Source organism: Anser cygnoides, chromosome 15 (genome assembly GCF_040182565.1).
Source record: "Anser cygnoides isolate HZ-2024a breed goose chromosome 15, Taihu_goose_T2T_genome, whole genome shotgun sequence".
Lineage (NCBI taxonomy): Eukaryota > Metazoa > Chordata > Aves > Anseriformes > Anatidae > Anser > Anser cygnoides.
In genome coordinates, this window is record NC_089887.1 from 17,725,879 (window position 1) to 17,744,828 (window position 18,950).

Sequence of the window (18,950 nt, forward strand, 5' to 3'; positions counted from 1 at the left end):
CCTCTTTGCTCCCACTATTTTCTATATGTATTACGTACATCTTTTGTCGATGATCTCACTGCATGCAATTAGAGTGTACTTGCATAGTGTGTCTATACAGGAAATAATCAAAATCTGACTCCAAGAAGCACACGTGCTTTTCCTGGGCAATTCAAACTTTGAAGCCCCGCCTTGCTTGTCTGTAAAGTGTAACAAGGGAGGTTTGCTAAGTGAAAAACAATACTAAGTGCTGTTTAAATCATGCTTTTCATTTGTGTATGACAAAGCCTTTTGCAGGGACCAGCTTCATATTTATAGATCGGGAAGCAGGCCCAGCAAGGGAAGACTCATCTAGTTGCTTGGACACTAAATGAGAATTAAAAAAACACAGATTTAAACCCAGTTCTGGAACAGACTGCCTGGTAACCTTGCACTGATCAACCAGGCAAAAAGCCAAGAAAGGAGTGTGCCATAACACTGAGCATAAAATTGTGAAGCTCCTGAGATAATGTGTTGGAGCAGTATTGTGGACTACTGCACTGCACGTTGAGAGTTGAGTTCCTCTACCAGCAGGTCCAAAGCAGCCAGCATGCTGTGCAAGCAGCCAGTAGGGTATTATTGCCCACAGAGGTATGCCTGAAACTTTTTCAGTTTATGCACGTTAATCATAGTTTTTGAGAATTATGTTCTTCAAAATTGGGTCTTTGAAGAATGGCAGTCTTTAAAAAAATCAAGCAAGCTGAAAGAATGTTGCTGGGGCAGGTGATTACTACTTAGACCTCTTTAGTATATGGAAAACTGAGATTTCTGTCCCTGCTTAGCATGATGGCAGGCAAAATGTCAGTTTTCTGGAAAGTGTCCTAACTGCAAAGCAGAGTTCTCTTCTCATCAAAAGGGAAGAAGGAATATTTGTTAGCCAAGAGAGACTTGGAGCTTAACAGGTAGACCACTCACCTATGAGTGGGAAACGCTGGATATTGGTGTCTCCTCTGAGTGCTGTTACATATTGTACATTAAGCAGTTATTAGGTAAAGTGCATAAGTGGTATTTGAAGCTGAGCCAGGATTCAGTGCCTCACCTCTCTCAAATCAATGCCCCAACCTGCAGGCTTAAAGGAAAGTCCCATTCTTTCTCTGTGTAGCTCAAGGACTTTCAAATGCCTTTTTTTCTGTGCACTAGCGCAACTTCACAGGATAACCAGATAATGTTTCCTTCTATGGGCTTATGGCAAGGTCCAGATTTTTTTTTTCAAAGCACCTTATTTCATTCAGTTTGCAAAAATAATGACAATTGTCCCATAAAGATCAAACTGTAGCAAAACTAAGGGAAAGAAAAACATATTGAATTAATGTCTTATGTTGAAAATGCTTTATAAGTAGCTGTATTTAAAGTGAAAATGTGAACTACAGTTTCCTGGAATATAGTGCAAGTACAGATTGTATCCTGGTGAGGTTAAATGAGTATTCAGTCTTAGCTACAACAGCCAATAAATGCTAAAATTGACAACAGGTCTGAGCAAGAAAGAAGTCTAGCTCTGAGTTCTAGGGAAGTTAGCAAATCAAGCCTGTGTTTAGGATTTATGTCTAACCTCTTCACAGAACCAAGGCAGAGGCTTAAATAGAAGCAGTTCCAGTTTTTGTGTTTGCAATGTTGTGTGACCATGCAACATTTCCTGTCTGCTGAAATATGCAGCTGCCTTGCCTCCCAGGTTTAAGTCATCTGTCCCTTGATAACTACAGCAGAGGGAAAAGAGTTCCTTTTCCTTCTTAATGAGACCGCTTTATTGCAGGGTCTGTAAGCACTGAAGGAAGAAAAGAGAAAGAAAAAAAAAGGAAGCAGGAAGTACTTCAGTCCAAGCAGTGCATGATCAGAGGCTGCTCTGCAGTCAGGGGAGCTCTCCTTCCTCCTGAGGCATCTGGCCAAGCTTAGACAAAGCTCAGAGCTTTCTAGGTCTGCATTTGCAATCCAGACGTCTCATCCCACCTTCACCTTGTGCTTTTATGATCAGAGCTAACCTGCTTCCACAGAGGCCAAACTGTGGCAATTCAAGCTGTAGCACTGGGTAAAAGCTGGGAACGGGGCAGCAGCTCTCTCCTGCCTGAGCAGGGTGGATAACCAGAGCTGCCCCAGGATGTGACCTGCCACCTGCCACAGGTCTGTTCTGCAGAGCCTGATCATTTGTCACCTTCTGCAATGCACAGTCTGCTTACTTAGAGCTGCAACAAGAAGGTATGACTTCCAAGACACTAGGTTGAGGTGCTGTATATTCAAGACGTTTATACATATTACAACAGTGTGAATGCAACCCAGCAAAACAGAAGCCGTGATGGAAACTGATCCTTTAGTTTTCTCTGCAAGAGAAAGGGCTACTGGGAAAGATTAAAGCAGCTCTGCTAAAACCTGTCTGTTACTTTATACTGATTAAGCAACAAAGCAACAATACACCCTTTCCTACTCATGTGCCAGGAATTTCACACGGCTTAATGCAAGATTACAGGCCATAAAATGTACAATTACATACCATAAACTCCATAGTTCAAGATAAGTTAAACTGCAGCTTGCAAAACATGCAAACCCCTTTGAAATCAAGAACAGAAACTTAAACTTCCACCACAGTTTAGGAGTAAGAACTATGCAGCACTGCCTGTTTCATGACTTTACAAGTAGTCTTTACAAATGTTATCAGCTGGCAATGCTCCACAGCTGTGTGATGAAGACCACAGAAGCAGTGGTGGAGTGAGCACTGTTGTTTTAAAGCTGGGAAATGCAGCCTTCAGAAGGAAACACATCAATCTATTTCACAGATCACAGGATGAATGAAGAAGATTCTCTAATTGCTTTCAGTTCTGTTTCCTTTGGTGGAATTTCTGTTTTCCCCAGATAATGTGTCCAGACGGAATCCAGGGTAGTACAATGACATTTATTAGAAACAGAAGGGAAAGTAGCCACAAACAAAAGGGGCATTCACTGAATACTGCCACCTATGAGTAAAATGTGCTGCTATTTGAATGCTCACTCCTCTGAGTGTGAACTTTAGGGACTTTCTTAATAAGGACTCTCCCTACCAGACTTGATTTTGCAAGTCACTTGCAACCCTCAATCAGGCTGATACCACGGATGGCTTAAAGTATGTAGCATCTCTCAGCACTGCATAGAACAGGTCCCAAGGCAGAAGACTCAATCAGTAGATTGATACCAAGCAATGCTGGTTCTGCAGGTAACATTTACTGTAATTAACTGGGCTAGCCAAAGTGATTTTTTTGTTTGTTTTGTTTTGTTTTTTTCTTCTATCCATAAAATATTATACATGTTGAATCTAACCTATATGACTGAATGCTTAATTTTACCAGGAAAGGTGCAGCAGTGGAACTTGGGAGTGGTTGGGGCCAGCCTACTGACATTTATGTCTGCCCTGAACTATGAATTCCTTTATCAGTATGGTTAACCATAGTTAACCGTTCTGGCTGGAGGAAAAAAAAAAAAAAAAAAAAGGACCTGAAGAATATTTTTGCCATTGCCCAGATATTCACCCAGTTATTTGCTTCGGACAAGGAAAGTGTAAGAGGGATTGGCTCAAATGGTGGGGAGCGTGAAGGCCATTCTGACTGCGCTCCCTCCTCCTTACTCCCCCTGGTGTCCTCATGGCCTGGCGTGGACCAAAACCCCTGAGTTCCCAGCCAAGTAAGAGTCAGAGGTCCCCAAATGCAAATAAACCAGTGGTCTCTGTCAAACAGTACGTTCAACTAGAAGATCACAATTCTCCCTCTGCCTTAATATCTATGTAAACAATGAAAATGAAAATACCTAACCCACATCTGTTAAGATTGTTTGCTAGTAATCACTGTACTGTGTTTTAAAAGAATTTAGGTAAGGCATAGTCAGAGTACAGAGATCTGTGGGTAAGAGAAAGAAACTGCTTTGCGCCTTTCACTTTCACCCTGTGCATTTCTCGTAAATGAGGCTGTAACCGGCAACGAGGCCTGAATACTCTGATGAGCTTTGCCTTGCAAATCTGAGGTCGCGTGCTGTCCTTTTCCATTCTAAAGTGTCTATTGCCTGAAATTCATACCGGCTGAAACTGTAGCAAAGCCACAGAGCTTCAGATGTTCCTGGACGATATTTGTAATTATTTGAATATAAATGTTTGATGCTTGGAACGTCAAAACTCCAAAGGTGCAAGCAAAAACATGCACACATTTTCATGCCTGCTCTGCACAGTCACTTTATTCTATGTGACATTTCCAAGAAAATTAGGCACCATCTATGCCAAGCTGATGTCCCCTAGTTGGCTCTTAAAGTATTGCCAGTTTCTGTTTTGAATTACTGACCACTGCTGGCTTTTTCAATGGAGTTCTCTACTGCAAGTCCGGTTTTATGGCCTCCTCAGGTTGTGAAAATAAGGCATGCTGGTTTGGTCTTTATCATCTATTGCTGCTTTTCATGACAAGCTGAAAGCTTGCTTAGTTATTGGTTTCAATATATTTGAATCCCTGAAGAATCACTTTCTGGTTTTTGATTATCTTTGAATTTCAAGTCCCAGTTTCGTTATTTAGTTTGCTATATGAAGAGGTGCCTTTAGAAACAACCACTGTGTTACACTACTGTGTACATTTTAACCACCTGGCAAAACCATCAAACATATTTTTGAATACCATTCATTATTAATTTTTGACATTTATTGAAATAAATCAATGTTTATATTGTTGCTTCATTGCAGTCTTCATCACAACCAGCAGAAAGGTCAGTTCGCCCGTGCATAAGTGATTTTATCATTTTCCCTTGCAGTGGGTCCTCTTCACAATTTCTGTTTATGTTCCTCTGGTTCATTTTGTTTTCCTACTTAGTTCATAACATGGGTTCTAGAGTCTCACTGGCATGAGCTGATGAAAATCTTTTAAAACCAGTAGATATATCTACCTTAAGCGAAACTGAGTGCCAACCCCCAAATTCCTGTCTCTGAATAATGTATGAGATGAGGTACTTATGGATAAATTGTCAGCGATGGTTGTGCAAGATTTCAAATGCCAACAATAAAAGTCTGACCTTCATTCCCTCAAACTCATATCTGAACCTGTATATTCTGGACCTAGTGGAAAAAGATGGGTCTTAATTAGAGAGTTTCAGTATAGTGTTTAATGTCAGGTGCTGTGCAGAATACAAACTAGAACCGTTGAACAAAAATGACTTAAATCAGGAGGTGGAGGCAGTTTGTGACATTTTAATGTCAGATTATATTTTAAAATGTGACATTTTCACATGAGTTGCAGAGGTTTTCTAAGTTGAACTAATGGGATGTCTCCCAGTTGGCTCATGAGACCTCATGTGTTTTGATTTTTCAGTAAATTAAAGAAGCCTTAGAATGTGAAAACATTTCAGCAACTACACACTGTATGTCATCGTTTAGGAAGAAATCTGTGAGTTTATTTACCATTTCGTATCTTCTCTCAGACATATTAAGAGGTAAATAGGCCTTGTATAGCCTGTACCTAGCACATTTCTTCCTGTACGAGGCCATTTCTGCTATTCTTGCCAGTATCACTGCCAGTGCCAGGGGAGTCAGGAGAGCGGTCCCTCATGAACAGCTTCCAAAGAGGACTCCAGAGCTGCTCGTGGCAAGGTCCTTTTTGTCTGGCATCCCTGAGCAACCACACAGGCAAAGCTTTAGTCACAGCTCCATAGAAAATCCGTGCAGACATTCTACATGGAGATGCTCTGATCTCAGAGCAAAATGTGGTTAGCTAAGGAGAGTCACCCCATTTTGTGACTTAGATGTTACTCCATGATCTATGGGTCACTTAAAAAATTAGTTTCACTCCCTACTTCAAGATGGGAATACAAGTACAAGACACCGGCTAAAGCACACAGGGTAGTGAGTAATCACTTTTTTCTACAACTTTTCAGTGACTAGGAAACAGATAATACACCAGCTGACTGGTCTGCTTGGCAGGTACCGAACCTGGTGTCTGCTTTATGTCTGTCTCCTGAAGACTCTGCAAAAATCCTCCCTGATGCAGCAACAGACACGTGGGCTTCCTCTGTTCAGGCTCCTTATTCAGGCTTCCTGGAGGCTCGCCTCAAACTTTCCTCTTCAAAGAGCTTGACATTCGTCTTAAACTTCCATTTTTCCTGAATGAATGCAGGTATGTGCTGAATGGGAGATGGCTATAAAATCCGAGTCATTATATTAAAACTCTGAGCTGCTTTTAATCTTGTTCTAACATTGTACCAATTTAAATTAGCCTGACTGGTGATGGTGTAGCTGTAATGTTTTCGGTTTAAGCAAGGTAAGGCTTGTAGCAGTAGAGGTTCTCTTTGATTGGACCTGAGAAAGCCCTGGCCTGCTTGAAAATTCAACAATTTTTCAAGGTCTTACCTTTCCCTATAGGCTCAAGGAAGTTATTTCATGACCTTTTGAACAAACCTTGAATATTGTAGAACCACGCCAAGGTGTGCTCCATGTTGAATGTAACTTCCCATCCTCACTGGCCTTTATGTGTTTTTCTGGTATCTGACATAGCAGATTTTAAGATTTTGAAAATAAAATGTCACTCTTCTTGTTGCTTTTCTTTAGGAAAATGATTCTGTTCTCACTCTCAGTGCATAAACTGGATGCTGGTGATGCTCATGGGAGAATATTTATAGCACGCCAGCAGCAGCTGTCCAGAGAGGATGCTGCGATCTGTACTCCCCTGCACTGCTGACAGGGGCTCTCCAGTCTTGTTAAGCTACTCCTAAACATCCAGCTCTTTTATGAAGCAAAGTGAAGTCAACAAAGCTGAACCTCTAAAGTCTCCTAGCTACTGGCTTCACTTCAGTCAGTACTGAGATCTAACGCTTTGGATGCCATTCATATTTCCTGTTTTAAAGAGTTTTTTTGTTTGTTTGTTTGTTTTTTAATGTCGATGCAGCAGTTTGTGTAAGCCCATCTGGAAGCCAGCTTCACAGACCATTTCCAGGGCAGCAAGCAGTACTGGTAAATACAGTGATTTATTCCTTTTTTCTTCTTTCACCATGCCATGCTCCTATTCCATAGAACGTGGATTTATTTCAGTTACTCACCAGGCATATTTATAGCATAGAAAGGAATAAACAGGTGACACCCACTTCTGCAGAACACAACTGGAGCTCTCTAAGCATTTCCTCTAAGTATTCTTTGTAAATGAAATGAGTCAGCTAAGCTGGAGAGCATTGTGCTGCTTTCATCACCCACAGGCTACCAGTGGTAGGGATGCATGGTGAGTGACAGGAACTGGTTAAATTTGCGTGACAGTAAGAGCGAAGGAATCATTTCTCATGTTAAGGCTGGCTGCACAAGCTGAGGTTTTCACCCTCCCTGCAGAGGTGCCTGAGCCAAATGTTGTTTTTCCCTCTGCCACACACGGGGTGCAGCTGTCAGCTCCTTCACAGCTGCTGCATTCTGGCCAAAATCCTCTACTGACTCTGCTAAGCATAGACCCACATGCAGTGCATAGCACCTGTGCTAGGTTCTCCAGAAAAAAAAAAAAAAGAGCACAAAGGGTGCCTTACTAAGGCTTTATTTGACAGTATTTGCCGGAGAAGTTAGTTCATTTTTACCTTGGGGTGACTGCCATGCAGTTTTGGCAGGACTTCACCACAGAAGAGCCCAGACCGTAGCTGCTATTAGCAGTGTTTTGATGACATCTGTTGCTCATGATGCCTCGGTTCAAATCACCTCTAAAGCGTCACTTACCCACAGCAACCTGCTAAGTTTGGCAGGCCCCAGCTATAGTTTTCCTGTTTCAGCATTGTTTGGTTCCCAGCCCTGTGAAACTGCTGGTGAAACAACTCAGCATCTACCTGCCAGACAGGTCAGTCCCAAAGCGTGCAGCAGAACTTTGATCTAGGGATGCAAATATGTTCAATTTTCAACCCAGTACTTCCAACCCATTAGCCTGCTAATTTAAAGTCATTAATTATGTCAGCATGTCCACATTGCACCTTTTATATGGTACAAAACAAAGAGCAGGAAACTACTGAATTTTATATAGTCTCGTGATTGCCTTTTTTAGTTCTGTGTGCAATATAAGAAAACAAGCATAAACTATGGTGGATCTCTCAAAGGTGAAACTTGACAGTTCCTTGTGTGTGCTGAAAGCAGTGTTAAAGTTTGTCTGAAGCCTGTTTAGGGATTTCTCAGTACTATGAAAGAGAAACTGAAGAAACTTTTCTCTAGACAGTCATTGGACTGGGACAGAGCTTTTCTTTAAAATTCTTTTGGGTAGGGTGAAGGACTGTAAAATACCAGATTTTTATTATTATTATTATTATTTTGTGCAAAGAAGAATTTCCTTATTGTGTAATAGCAGCCTTTCACCAAAATTAGAGGCAGAAAGCAGAGAATTGCTTCCATTTAAGTCACAGTGTCAGTGAGAGGGTGACGAAGTACGAACTGGACAGAACATTTCAAGTTTCTGCTTCTTAGGAAATCTCTTCAGGCAACACTAGGGTCAAATTCTTTTCCAGATTTCCTGAGACCAAACAAACCAGTGCCAGCCTAACAGAGGGAGACCTGGCTCCATTACAGGCTATCTTATCAGTGTGCTGTCTGACCTTTTCTTACCCACACTGTAACTGCACCTCTCACATGCATGTCAGCGTGAGGAGTAACGTCCTTGAAGACTGCTCTAAAGAAAAGCACATGTTGCAGCAGCAGACAGAAGACTGACTCATTTTTATTCCCCACAAACCAAAACTGGCTCATCCAGCATACTCTCAGCATCTGCACTCAAACTTAATCCAGTGTAATTTACAGCCTGCCAGCCACCAGCTTACTGCCTTTCCCATCCCAAGAGTGTGCTGTGCTTCCTCTGCTGCCAAGAACCTGGGTGCAACAGCCGTGGGACCACCTCCAGACACTGCCGTCTGTCGAGGCATCAGACGTGCTTCCTGCAGCCCAGACTGTGTCTCTGTGCTGAGCCAGCTCTTTGATAAGAACTTTGCAGATAGTTCAGTATAACTTTGCTTTTTGCTGAAAGGAAAGGATTTTCTTGTTTTGGAAAACAAACCCATTACTTGGTGGAGATCACCAGTACTCCAGCCCTCTTCTCATAAGTTTCTCCAAGGAAAATCTTTTAAAAGGGACCTTTTAGTCTCTCCTGCAGATTACTCTCTTGTAGGGGTCTTGCCTTCATCCGTAGATTTAGTGGTTTAATAAGCATTAGACCCTCCTATTATACCGTAATAAATAGGAATACAATACTTTTATCAATATTTGGCACAATTTATTTTTTTTATGTGAAACTAAATATTGATGCTGTCAAGAGACTGTAGCTTAGGGGCATAAATTACAAATATTCTTCTCCAGTGAGCCTAGCTCAAATTTTGCATTCATATACAGTAACCATCTAATGTCTTTCTATTCCTGTAACCCATATGATTTGATTGCCAGATTACATGATTCTGTATTGAAATGGGTGTACTTGGATGTCAGTGTTTTTATTGTTATTACCAATATTATCTTTTATCCTTACTGTAAATGGTAACAAAACGTTAACTGCTTCCTTACACTATAAAAGGAATAAAGTCCCATTTACAGAATGTCTCTAAACAGAAAATATCTCTGGAGACAAGATATTCTGAATAAATAATTCATAACATGATGGGTGAGTAGGGAAAAAAATGTCTTTTGATGTATTTTGCTAATTGAAACTGGATTTTTTTAAAATAGAGTAATGCCTCTTCTAATGGAGAACAAAACGAGCTTTAAAGAATGATTGGAGAGAAGTCAGTTCTCTATGTATTTTTACACATTTTGCATTTTTGTAGGTAACAGAGAGCTTGTGAACCCGAGGAAACAGTCCCCACAATTTTCCTGATTCTTTTGCTTTTGTTTGTCCCATTCTCCTGCTTTTCCATTGGCCTATTTCTTGGTATATTTTCCAAAAGAAGTGCCAACCCACCCACCCAAAGCAGACTACAGCATTTCAGGGATTTCGAAGCGAAGTGAAGCAAATTAGCCTGGCTGGAATATAAACAGACTGAAAAGTAATGCTGAAAGGCTTTGGAATTAAAGGCTCCCACCTTAGGGCTGCATGTGCTTTCTGTGCGTAGTGCTTGAGATTTCCACGTGTGTGTGTGTACACACATATATATATATGTGTGTATACATATATATATATGTTACCCTGAGAGCCTCCCTGAGCAAACCAGCGTGTTTTTCTAACGCTAACTGAACAGTGACCATTAACGTTTTCCTTTCCTGCTCAGTGGTTACGAAATGCCCCGGGGACCAGCACCCGAGCCGGCTCCAGGCTGCCCACAGCAGCCGGGCTGGGGCCTGGACGAGCCCACCTGGTGCGGCTTCACCCCGCGGAGGGTGCCGACCCCCGGGGGGGCACTTTGTGCTGCGGTAAAAGCACGGGCCGGGGTCTTACACCGTGTCTTTACACCACGGGGGAGCAGGTGAGGGACCAGTGAACTGAGGCGAAGCGAGAACCGGCTCCTACTGACCGGCGGCCACCAGCGGGGCGGGCCGGGCAGGCTGCTGTGGGCAGCGCCTTCCCCGCAGCGCCTTCCCCCAACACAGCCCCGCTCCCCGGGAGCCGGAGCGCGGCCGGTCACCGCCTTTTCCCCCTCTCGGCCTGACCCGGGGCTGCGAGCGCAGTCCCGGCCGCCGAGCGGCGCCAGGCGGCTGAGGCGGGGCTGCGGCGCCGCTTCCCGCCCTCTCCTTCTCGCTCCGTCCCTCAGCGGCTGCGCGGCGCGGGCCCGGCCGGGGGCATGGCCGGGGAGGCAGCGGGGCCGCCGGTGAAGGTGCTGGCGGCCCAGCTGCGGGGCGCCGTGCGGGGCGCCGGCGGGACGTGGACGCTGGGCCGGGCGGAGGCGGGCCGGGGGCCGCTGCGCCTGCAGGCGGCGTGGATGCAGGGCACCGTGCTGGAGGTGGCGCGGGGCGGCGCCGCCGGCGGCTCGGCCCGGCTGAGGGACGCCAGCGGCGCCTTCACCGTGCTGGGGGTGGAGGCGGTGCCCCAGGGGCGGCCGTGCCTCAGCGCAGGTACCGCGGGGCCGCCGGCAGCCGGGCCCGGGCCCGGGCGGCGCTCGGCGGCCCCCTGAGGCCTCGGGGAGGCGGGTGCGGAGCGGGGCCGGAGCCCCGAACTGTACCTCGGGCTCTCTGCGTGGTCGTAAAGGCTTCGCTGCCCGCTTTAGAAATGAAATGAAGACGTAAAGGTCGATGGGGCCTCAGACTGGCTGCTTTTGTTGTATCTCTCTCAGGGAAGTACGTGATGGTGATGGGCGTGGTGCGGTCCTGCAGCCCCGAACCTGTGCTGCGAGCAATAAAGATGACGGATCTTTCTGAAAATCCGGTGCATGAAAATATGTGGAGCCTTGAAGTGGAGGATTTGCACAGAGTCATCCCCTAGATACTTCTTGTGCCTAAAGACCTGGAAATATAAGCACACGTATTGGTGCACTGTGCTGGGCCATTCTGGGTATTTGTGATTTCCAACAACACCCTTGGAGTGTAACAAGACTCGGGCTTTTTTTTGGCGGGGGCTTGGATTTTGTTGGGCTTGGATTTAAGTTGAGGGAAATGTGCATATGTGACAGTAATCACAGTGCTTGTTTCTTTCACAGTCTTGTACCAACAGATTAAACCACATTAATCTGAGAAACACTTGATGCTCTCGCCAGTGTTGTTATGAATGTGGCACGTTTCTGCCTGTGTTAGCCATTGTTTCTAGGAACACGTGCCTAGGCAGGCATTCCCAGAGTGACGCATTCGTGGCAGCAAGATCTGCATACAGCTCATGTTACCAAGGTGAGCTTGATATGTGGAATGAAGGCAGAAGGTGTTTTAGTCCATTTAGATGTGGCTGGAAATAGCATCTTGGTCTGTGTTTTCTCTTTCAGTAATAACCATGTCAGTAAACTTTACTTGTAAGACAGATGTCTCTTTCTAACTGTAAGCATAATCTTGTACTTAAATACCTCTCTGGTTTCTGTGTTTCTGAAATAGTGAAAGTGGTACAGTAATAACCCATGTGTTCCAGTGAAATGAAATTAACTGAAAAGATGTGATGCAGAATTCCTTGGAATAGGTTCTCCAGGTTCAAGATGCAAATACTTTCACCACCTCATGAAAACTTGTTGTGCTTAAGTGCACTTTTCTATTTGAAGGTTTCCTTTCTTGTTCCAGTGTATGGTATTTTTAGGTATCTTTCTGGTTATGTTTATCTATCTTTCCTGTTGAAAAAAATACTAAATCAAATCAAAAACCCTTAAAAAGCACTCTCTGAAAAATATTACTATTTCCCATCTTGTCTAAAGATAATTTGAGTCCTAAAGAAAGCACTGCATTATCCATATGGTGTAGGTTTGTAGTTTGGGACTGTATTGTCCAGCAATTGAGTTATGTTAATTAACATTTCCTCTGCATATGCGAAGGAAAGATGCTCTCTATAAGACGAGAGTCATCCCCTAGATACTTCTTGTGCCTAAAGAACTGGAAGTATAAGTACTTGTATTGGTGCACCATGTTCTCAAGACAAGAACACAGTGGTAATAACTATATTTTAAAGTTTTGCAAACACAATCCCACAGCGTATGGAAATTAAGTATCTATTAAGTAGATCTTGAAGTGAGATCTTTGCAGATTAAGAGATGGATTTCAGAGGTATGCAATTCCGTCCTTCGGTTCAGTATTTCAAATGAGGCAACATCAGTGGCAGCAGTGTAATGGAGGTCCTGTGCTCAGAGAGCTTGCTGATGAAATGCCAGAGCAAACAGGATTTTGACAGCCTGGGTATGTTTTCTGTTTTCAGTGCTGGGAAAAATCCACTGAGGAATGCTGTGGCCATTCAGAAATGATCCACGCGGTGACACGTTGGTTGGCAACCTTCTTCATCCAGTGATAGATACTCTTTCATCTGAATGCTTCACATGCCAGAAACCTGAAGCTCATTCCAGTTAAGTTAATCTTATGCTTTGTAACTAGGCAATAAAACCCTGGAAATACGAGCTAAAAGCCCTGCTGCATCCTTGCCTGTGCCAATAAATCAGCAGCAGTTAAATATGGCTTGTAGACCCTGCCATAGTGAGTACGCAATACAGCAAATAGGAGGAGAGGATTAACCTACTGTTGAGCCATCTGGCAGCGAGGCAGTGATGTGTATTCACTGAACATGTCCGAATAGTTGTATTTACCTAGGGTCGATTTAAATATTGCTGGATTGGATTTGTAGAGGATTTCTTTGCATGTTTTACCACCCTGCCCTATCCAGAGGTTCATGAGTGAATTAAGTACCTGGGTTTTCTTTTCTTGCTTTCTAACAGTCAATTTCAATGCTGTTACTTAAGCATAAAGACCTAGATCTCTTCATTACTTGAGTTAGGGTGTTTCATTATCTGTTTGGCTCCATAGCATATACTTGAGCACACTAAAAACCCGGGCATAAACTCTGGTTCCAGCCCTCTGGAAAGTTTTGCATATTTAATCAGTCTAAAGCTATAAATGTCGCTTGGCAGTTGATTAGAGATCTGTTGCTTAGCTGAAGCAGTGCTTCAGAAAGGATTACACTTACATTAGTAAAAAGAATAACTTTTAAGGGTTTTAAAGCCAAGACTGGATGCTTTTATGACGATTCACCTTAAAAAGTGCTTTCCTAGGAACTCAAAGCAGAAGCTCAGCAAAGCTGAACATTGAGCCTGCAAACAAATGGCTTCCAGTGACGGCTGTGACTTGGTGTTTAGCTGTGCTGTACCTCATGTGGTTGATGGCACTTCGGGCTCCCTAGGTTCCAGACTTTGCCCAAAACGCCTGTCTCTGGCTTTCCTGTCTGGTGGAGAGATGGGTTCGCTCCTGTGGCAGCTCTGTGAGGAGACTGTTAGGCGCTGTAGGGCTCTGCTGGGGCCTGCAGATCCTGCCTTTTCCACAGCTCAACTCGTGTCTCAAGTTCAGTGGGTTTGCGGCTGTTGCACAGCAGAGTACATAACCAAAGGAGTTGTAGGGCTTCTCCATCCCTGCCTTGCGGAGGGGGAGCTCAGAGCTGGAATCTTCTTCGGAGTGCTTGGCTGTTTGGGCCTTGGCAGGGACAGATGGCTGGAAGGCTTCTGTGCATACCATGTTAGCAGCTGTAACAAATGCATCTCGGCTTATCTGAGCACGGAGCACAGCCAGCAGAAACGTGAGGCCTGGTGTGTTTCCAGCTTTCTCAGCCTCTGATAGATGCTCAAAATCTCAATTCTGCTACTAAGTTTTGGGGCATAAGAGTTTGTGTGGTACACATAAACATCTGGGAACTTTTAGAGCTGGAGTTAGGTATAGGTCTCTGTATAAGACCTATATAAACGTGTGTGGTAGGCACTAGAAATACTTGTGCTTGGAAGAATGACTTAGTCTCTCTATTCTCCTCTAAGGACAGTTGGCGTGTGTGTTTGTGCTTAAACTGCTCTGATTGGCAGGAGTTACAGATGCAGAAGCTCCTGGTCTCCAGTGAGCCAGGAGGCAAGGTCAGTCATTTATATTGTCCGATAGGTAGAGCCATGAGCTATTTCTTAAACGGATTGTACACATTTTCTGTAGGACAACCCAGTTTGTGTATTGCCTTACCTTCAAATGAAGCATAAACATTTCAGTAGTCTTACAGAAAGCAACTTCAGTGAAGACGTTCTAAAATGTGCAGTATTATCAGGTGTACAAGTTCAGTCCAGATAAAGCCATGGGTAGCACAGAGAAAAAAAAATCTCAGTTTTGCAATACTAAAACTGAAGGTTTGACCTGAGAGGGAAACAATTCAGTCACATCCTGACAAGGGGATCCTTTCTGCAGGATCATGTCTGTGAGGAATCAGAAGCATATTTTACTTGGTTTGAGGGACATTTTTTCACAGAATCACAGACCCATCTAGGTTGGAAGAGACCTCCAAGGTCACCGAGTCCAACCTCTGACCTAACACTAACAAGTCCTCCACTAAACCATGTCACTAAGCTCTACATCTAAACGTCTTTTAAAGACCTCCAGGGATGGTGACTCAACCACTTCCCTGGACAGCCCATTCCAATGCCTAACATAATAAAAAATAAACTTTGGGTTCTTGGGTCATTTGAGGCCACCAATTAGCCTCTGGGGTCATCCGAGGTCACCACTCCTCAATTCTTTGGGTTCTGGGGTCATTTGAGGTCACCAATTGGCCCCTGGGGTCATCTGAGGTCACCGCTCAATTCTTTGGGTTCTGGGGTCATCTGAGGTCACTGCGCCTCCATTCCTCGGGTTCTGGGGTCATCTGAGGTCACCAATTAACCTCTGGGGGGGGGGGGGGGGGGGGGGGGGTCATCCGAGGTCACCGCTCCTCCATTCTTTGGGTTGCCCCATCCTTAACGTCAAGATCTCAAAAACATCCCTTTGCGTATGCGGGGAACAGCTCAGCAACACCTAGCACTCCCTGAGTGCGATGTTTGTAGTTTAAAATGTTTATTGGTGTTTAAATGAGTTTTTAATCACCTGTGGTATGCTACATGTAGCCTTATGTGCCACAGCAGTGCCACTCTTCCAGGAGTGGCGTTTGTGTACAGCAGCGTTCAGAATGCGAGAGGGGGGCTAACAGGCTGGGATTTTTCTCAGGGGAAAAAGTAAAGCTAGTATCAGTGAGTGAAGCAAGGTCTTTTGCAGCAAGAGCTGCAACAGTTGCAAAAGTGCACGTGTTTGCCAGGAGCATCTAGGAATTCCCTGTGCCAACAGGGCCTTGCTGCAACAGATGAGCTGCAACAGATGCTTCCCCAGCTGAAAAACACTGCGAGATGGTCAGCTATTCTGTGGAGGGTTTTTTTTTTCTTACACTGTAAATTAAGTCTTTAATCAATCTGTGTGAAAGTACCTGCTCCTTCTGGATTTCAGTACCCTTTGCAACATCTTGTATGTAACCCCAGCTGATAACATTATTAAAGCACCCATCTAAGTGCCTGGACTAGTTGTACTCAAAAGTGTTGCTCCTAGTAAGCAGTGGAAGATTCTGCGCATGCTATGTATGTGAAAAACAACTTTGAGAGGCCTAATTTGAGAAAGAGTAAAGGACTGTGTTTTAAAGGCTTATTAGTGCTTTTATCACTTCTGATCCTTGTCAGTTACCTTCAGCCAGCTATGCAAGTGCTATGTGCACATGTAGGTGCATTCCAGATTGCAGCTTTGAGACTATGTGATGATGATACTAAACAATTTACTGCATTCCAAACCCAAGGTAAGTGAGGCCAGCTGCTGTTTTTGTCTCTATGAACAACTGCAGGAACTACTTAAACTCAGCCAGTTCTAACTGTTCATCAGTACAACGTTATTCTTATGAATAATCAATAAAAATTGGGGAAGCATAAAAATGAGGAAGTCAACTATTTATCAACATTTCATAGTTAAGAACACTTATTTTGATGTTAGTATATTCTTATGCAAAGACAGCTGAAGGATTTTTTTAATGTTACCTTTCACTAAATAATCACATTCCTGGTACTGTGTAGGGAAATATATGCCTCGCTGTTAAGCATTTTTTAATCAACAGACTTGCGATATAGAAAATAATTCGACAGATAAGGTACTTTTACACAACAGTATCTATAACACTTAAAGACTACTTTATGAATACCAGAGCTTTTCCCAACATGTAAACTAACTTCCAAGAAGGGACTCCTAAAGACACAAAGGGAGAATGTGAAACTGGTGAGCAGATACCAAGAAAGCTTCTTCTCTTTTAACAATGAGTACATAGATAAGGGAAAAATCAGCCAGCATGAAAATGATTAAGTGCTTTCCTTTGTATCTTTTTAGCCATCTTATTTTTGTCAAACCTCATGTGTGTTGGGGCACTTCCCTGGAAAAAGGTTAATTTCTCCAGAATGTATTGAACAGATGAGTTTCAGTTCTGGAGAAAAAGTTGTCAACATCTCTGCACAGGTTCAAAGCTCATACACTGCTTTCACAAAGTAGCCTATTTGTACTAATCTGAACTGGAAAAGATCTTTTGTCATCTTTTAAATGTATTCATGCTATGGTTCAAGGCTTCTGAGGAAACAATTCTGTTACCGGCTGAAAGATTTTTTTTATTTTTAAGTAACTGATATTCTCATATCCAATACCTTCTGATTTATTATAGTTTCTTGTCATTGTACTGAAGTGATTACTCTGGCCTCAGGTGTTTCTGGGTGAAAGGCTTTCCTTTTATACTATATGTCCTATTATGCTTTCTATTTTATTTATGCTTTATTATATTAATCATCATAACACTATCTCATTAACACCCCTTGTTTTCCCTAACATTGCTATCCAAATAGCTATTTTATTTTGGATGCTGAAGGGGTTCTTCCATCTTCAGGGCTGGTATCTACCACTCAAAAAAGGCTCAAGCTGAAATGAAAAAGAGATGAAATCCAATTAAGTTTTTGGTAAGTACTTAAAGGATAGAAATTAACAACTGATACATAATACAAGTTGTTATGCTGAAGTACAAGAAATTTATGAAGGGAGAAATAGAACCATGTATATTTATGATGTTTTCAAGAGGTTGTGGAAAAATATTCTAGTGTTTTAGTTACAGCTTTGTCTAGATACACCAAACTGGAATAAAAATGTAAGGTTCTTTCTTCATATTTGATGATACATTCACAGTTAGGAGGAAAAGAAGAGCATTATTACTCAGGTTTAAGGGACCTGAATAAGGACTGTTAAGACTATTTCATCTATCTAATGGGATACCCTTGACAAGAAAGAAATTATTTTCTAAAAGAAAATAGTGCAGATATGTCTATTACTGACTGACATCATCTCTTCTGTTCTCATGACCTTAGATGGCTGTCTGTTACGATGCGTGACTAGCTGAGCCCTTAAATCTCTTTCACAATATCCAACCTAATTCTCCCTTACTGCAATCTGGTCTGTTACGCTTCCTTCTCTTTAGTGTGTTTACATATTTAAAGACTTAACTCATGTCTTCCCTCAGCTCTTCAATTTTTTTCCCCACAGAGAGAAACCATGTCCAAAAATAAATGTATGAAATAAGCTGAATAGATAATAGTTATTTCTTATCTTAAATGTGTTTCTTCATACATGCATCCCAGTGTATTCTACTTGTTTTAGTAGCATACTTTTGTTGTTGTTGTTAACTGAGCCTGTGATCCACAGTAATTCCAATCCCTTTTCTTAGAAATGGGATAATGTAAACTAGTAGCACTGACCGACTTCAGTCTTTTCGCTACCAAGCCATTCTAAAACTCTGTTTGACACAACATCAGCTGAAGGTTCAGGCTCACAATTTTAATAAAGTTTGTCTCCATATGTCACATTCATATGACGATGAGTTGTTTATATAAACTGTTAGAGCTAAAACCACTTACTGCCTACAAGATACTACCTAGATTGAAATTTCATGGCCATCTACTGTTTACACATAGAATAGACTCAATAAATAAGGCAAATAATGCCATGTGGCATTATTACTGCATATGGGAGTGTATGTATGTAATGCACTTATATGTATATTGAATGTTTGATTTCTAGGCTTGTATCTTATAGCTTACACAATTATCTACAAATATTTGATAGTCATTCCTTTTGATAGTGAGTAAAGATGCAGCAAACACTTGTAACTAGTTTTTAGCATACCACAAATATGCTTGTAGTCACCAAATTGCTCTCTTGAGGTGGTGGTCTGTTTACAAATGGAAAGGAGTAACATTGCATTGTGTATATAAAAAAAAAAAACACACAAAAAAAACCAAAAAAACACCACCACCACCAAAACAAATCTTTATTTTCTCATTACCAAGCCCTAGCAAAGCATGAAGCATAGAAGTTAGAAATGAAACACTTGAATTTAAACTTTTATAAAAAATGTAATTGGCTCATCTGCATGGTTCTGTCACTTGCAGTAAATGTTCTCATTGCAGTCTTGTAAAAATATATCTTAAATTATTACTTGGGCAAATGTGGCAGTAATTAGTATGACAATAATGTGTGTGTTTCCTTCAATGTTCTCATT

The 18,950-nt window shown here is 42.5% G+C and overlaps 2 protein-coding genes across 2 annotated transcripts in view; one reads left to right on the forward strand and one right to left on the reverse strand.

Moving 5' to 3' along the window:
* The first annotated feature begins 10,576 nt into the window (after nucleotides 1-10,576).
* RMI2 (RecQ mediated genome instability 2) lies at nucleotides 10,577-11,881 on the forward strand. The gene is made up of 2 exons (XM_048053741.2): nucleotides 10,577-10,987; nucleotides 11,206-11,881. The coding sequence occupies exons 1-2, from the start codon at nucleotides 10,717-10,719 to the stop codon at nucleotides 11,352-11,354; spliced, it is 420 nt and encodes a 139-aa protein (XP_047909698.1). The 5' UTR covers nucleotides 10,577-10,716; the 3' UTR covers nucleotides 11,355-11,881.
* A 3,871-nt stretch (nucleotides 11,882-15,752) lies between these two features.
* The window catches only part of LOC106041217 (uncharacterized), a 106,095-nt gene continuing 102,897 nt past the window's right edge, over nucleotides 15,753-18,950 (reverse strand). The window contains exon 74 of the mRNA XM_066977881.1: nucleotides 15,753-17,320. Within this exon, the coding sequence (XP_066833982.1) occupies nucleotides 17,305-17,320 (16 nt within the window). The 3' untranslated portion in view covers nucleotides 15,753-17,304. The remainder of the gene's footprint in view (nucleotides 17,321-18,950) is intronic.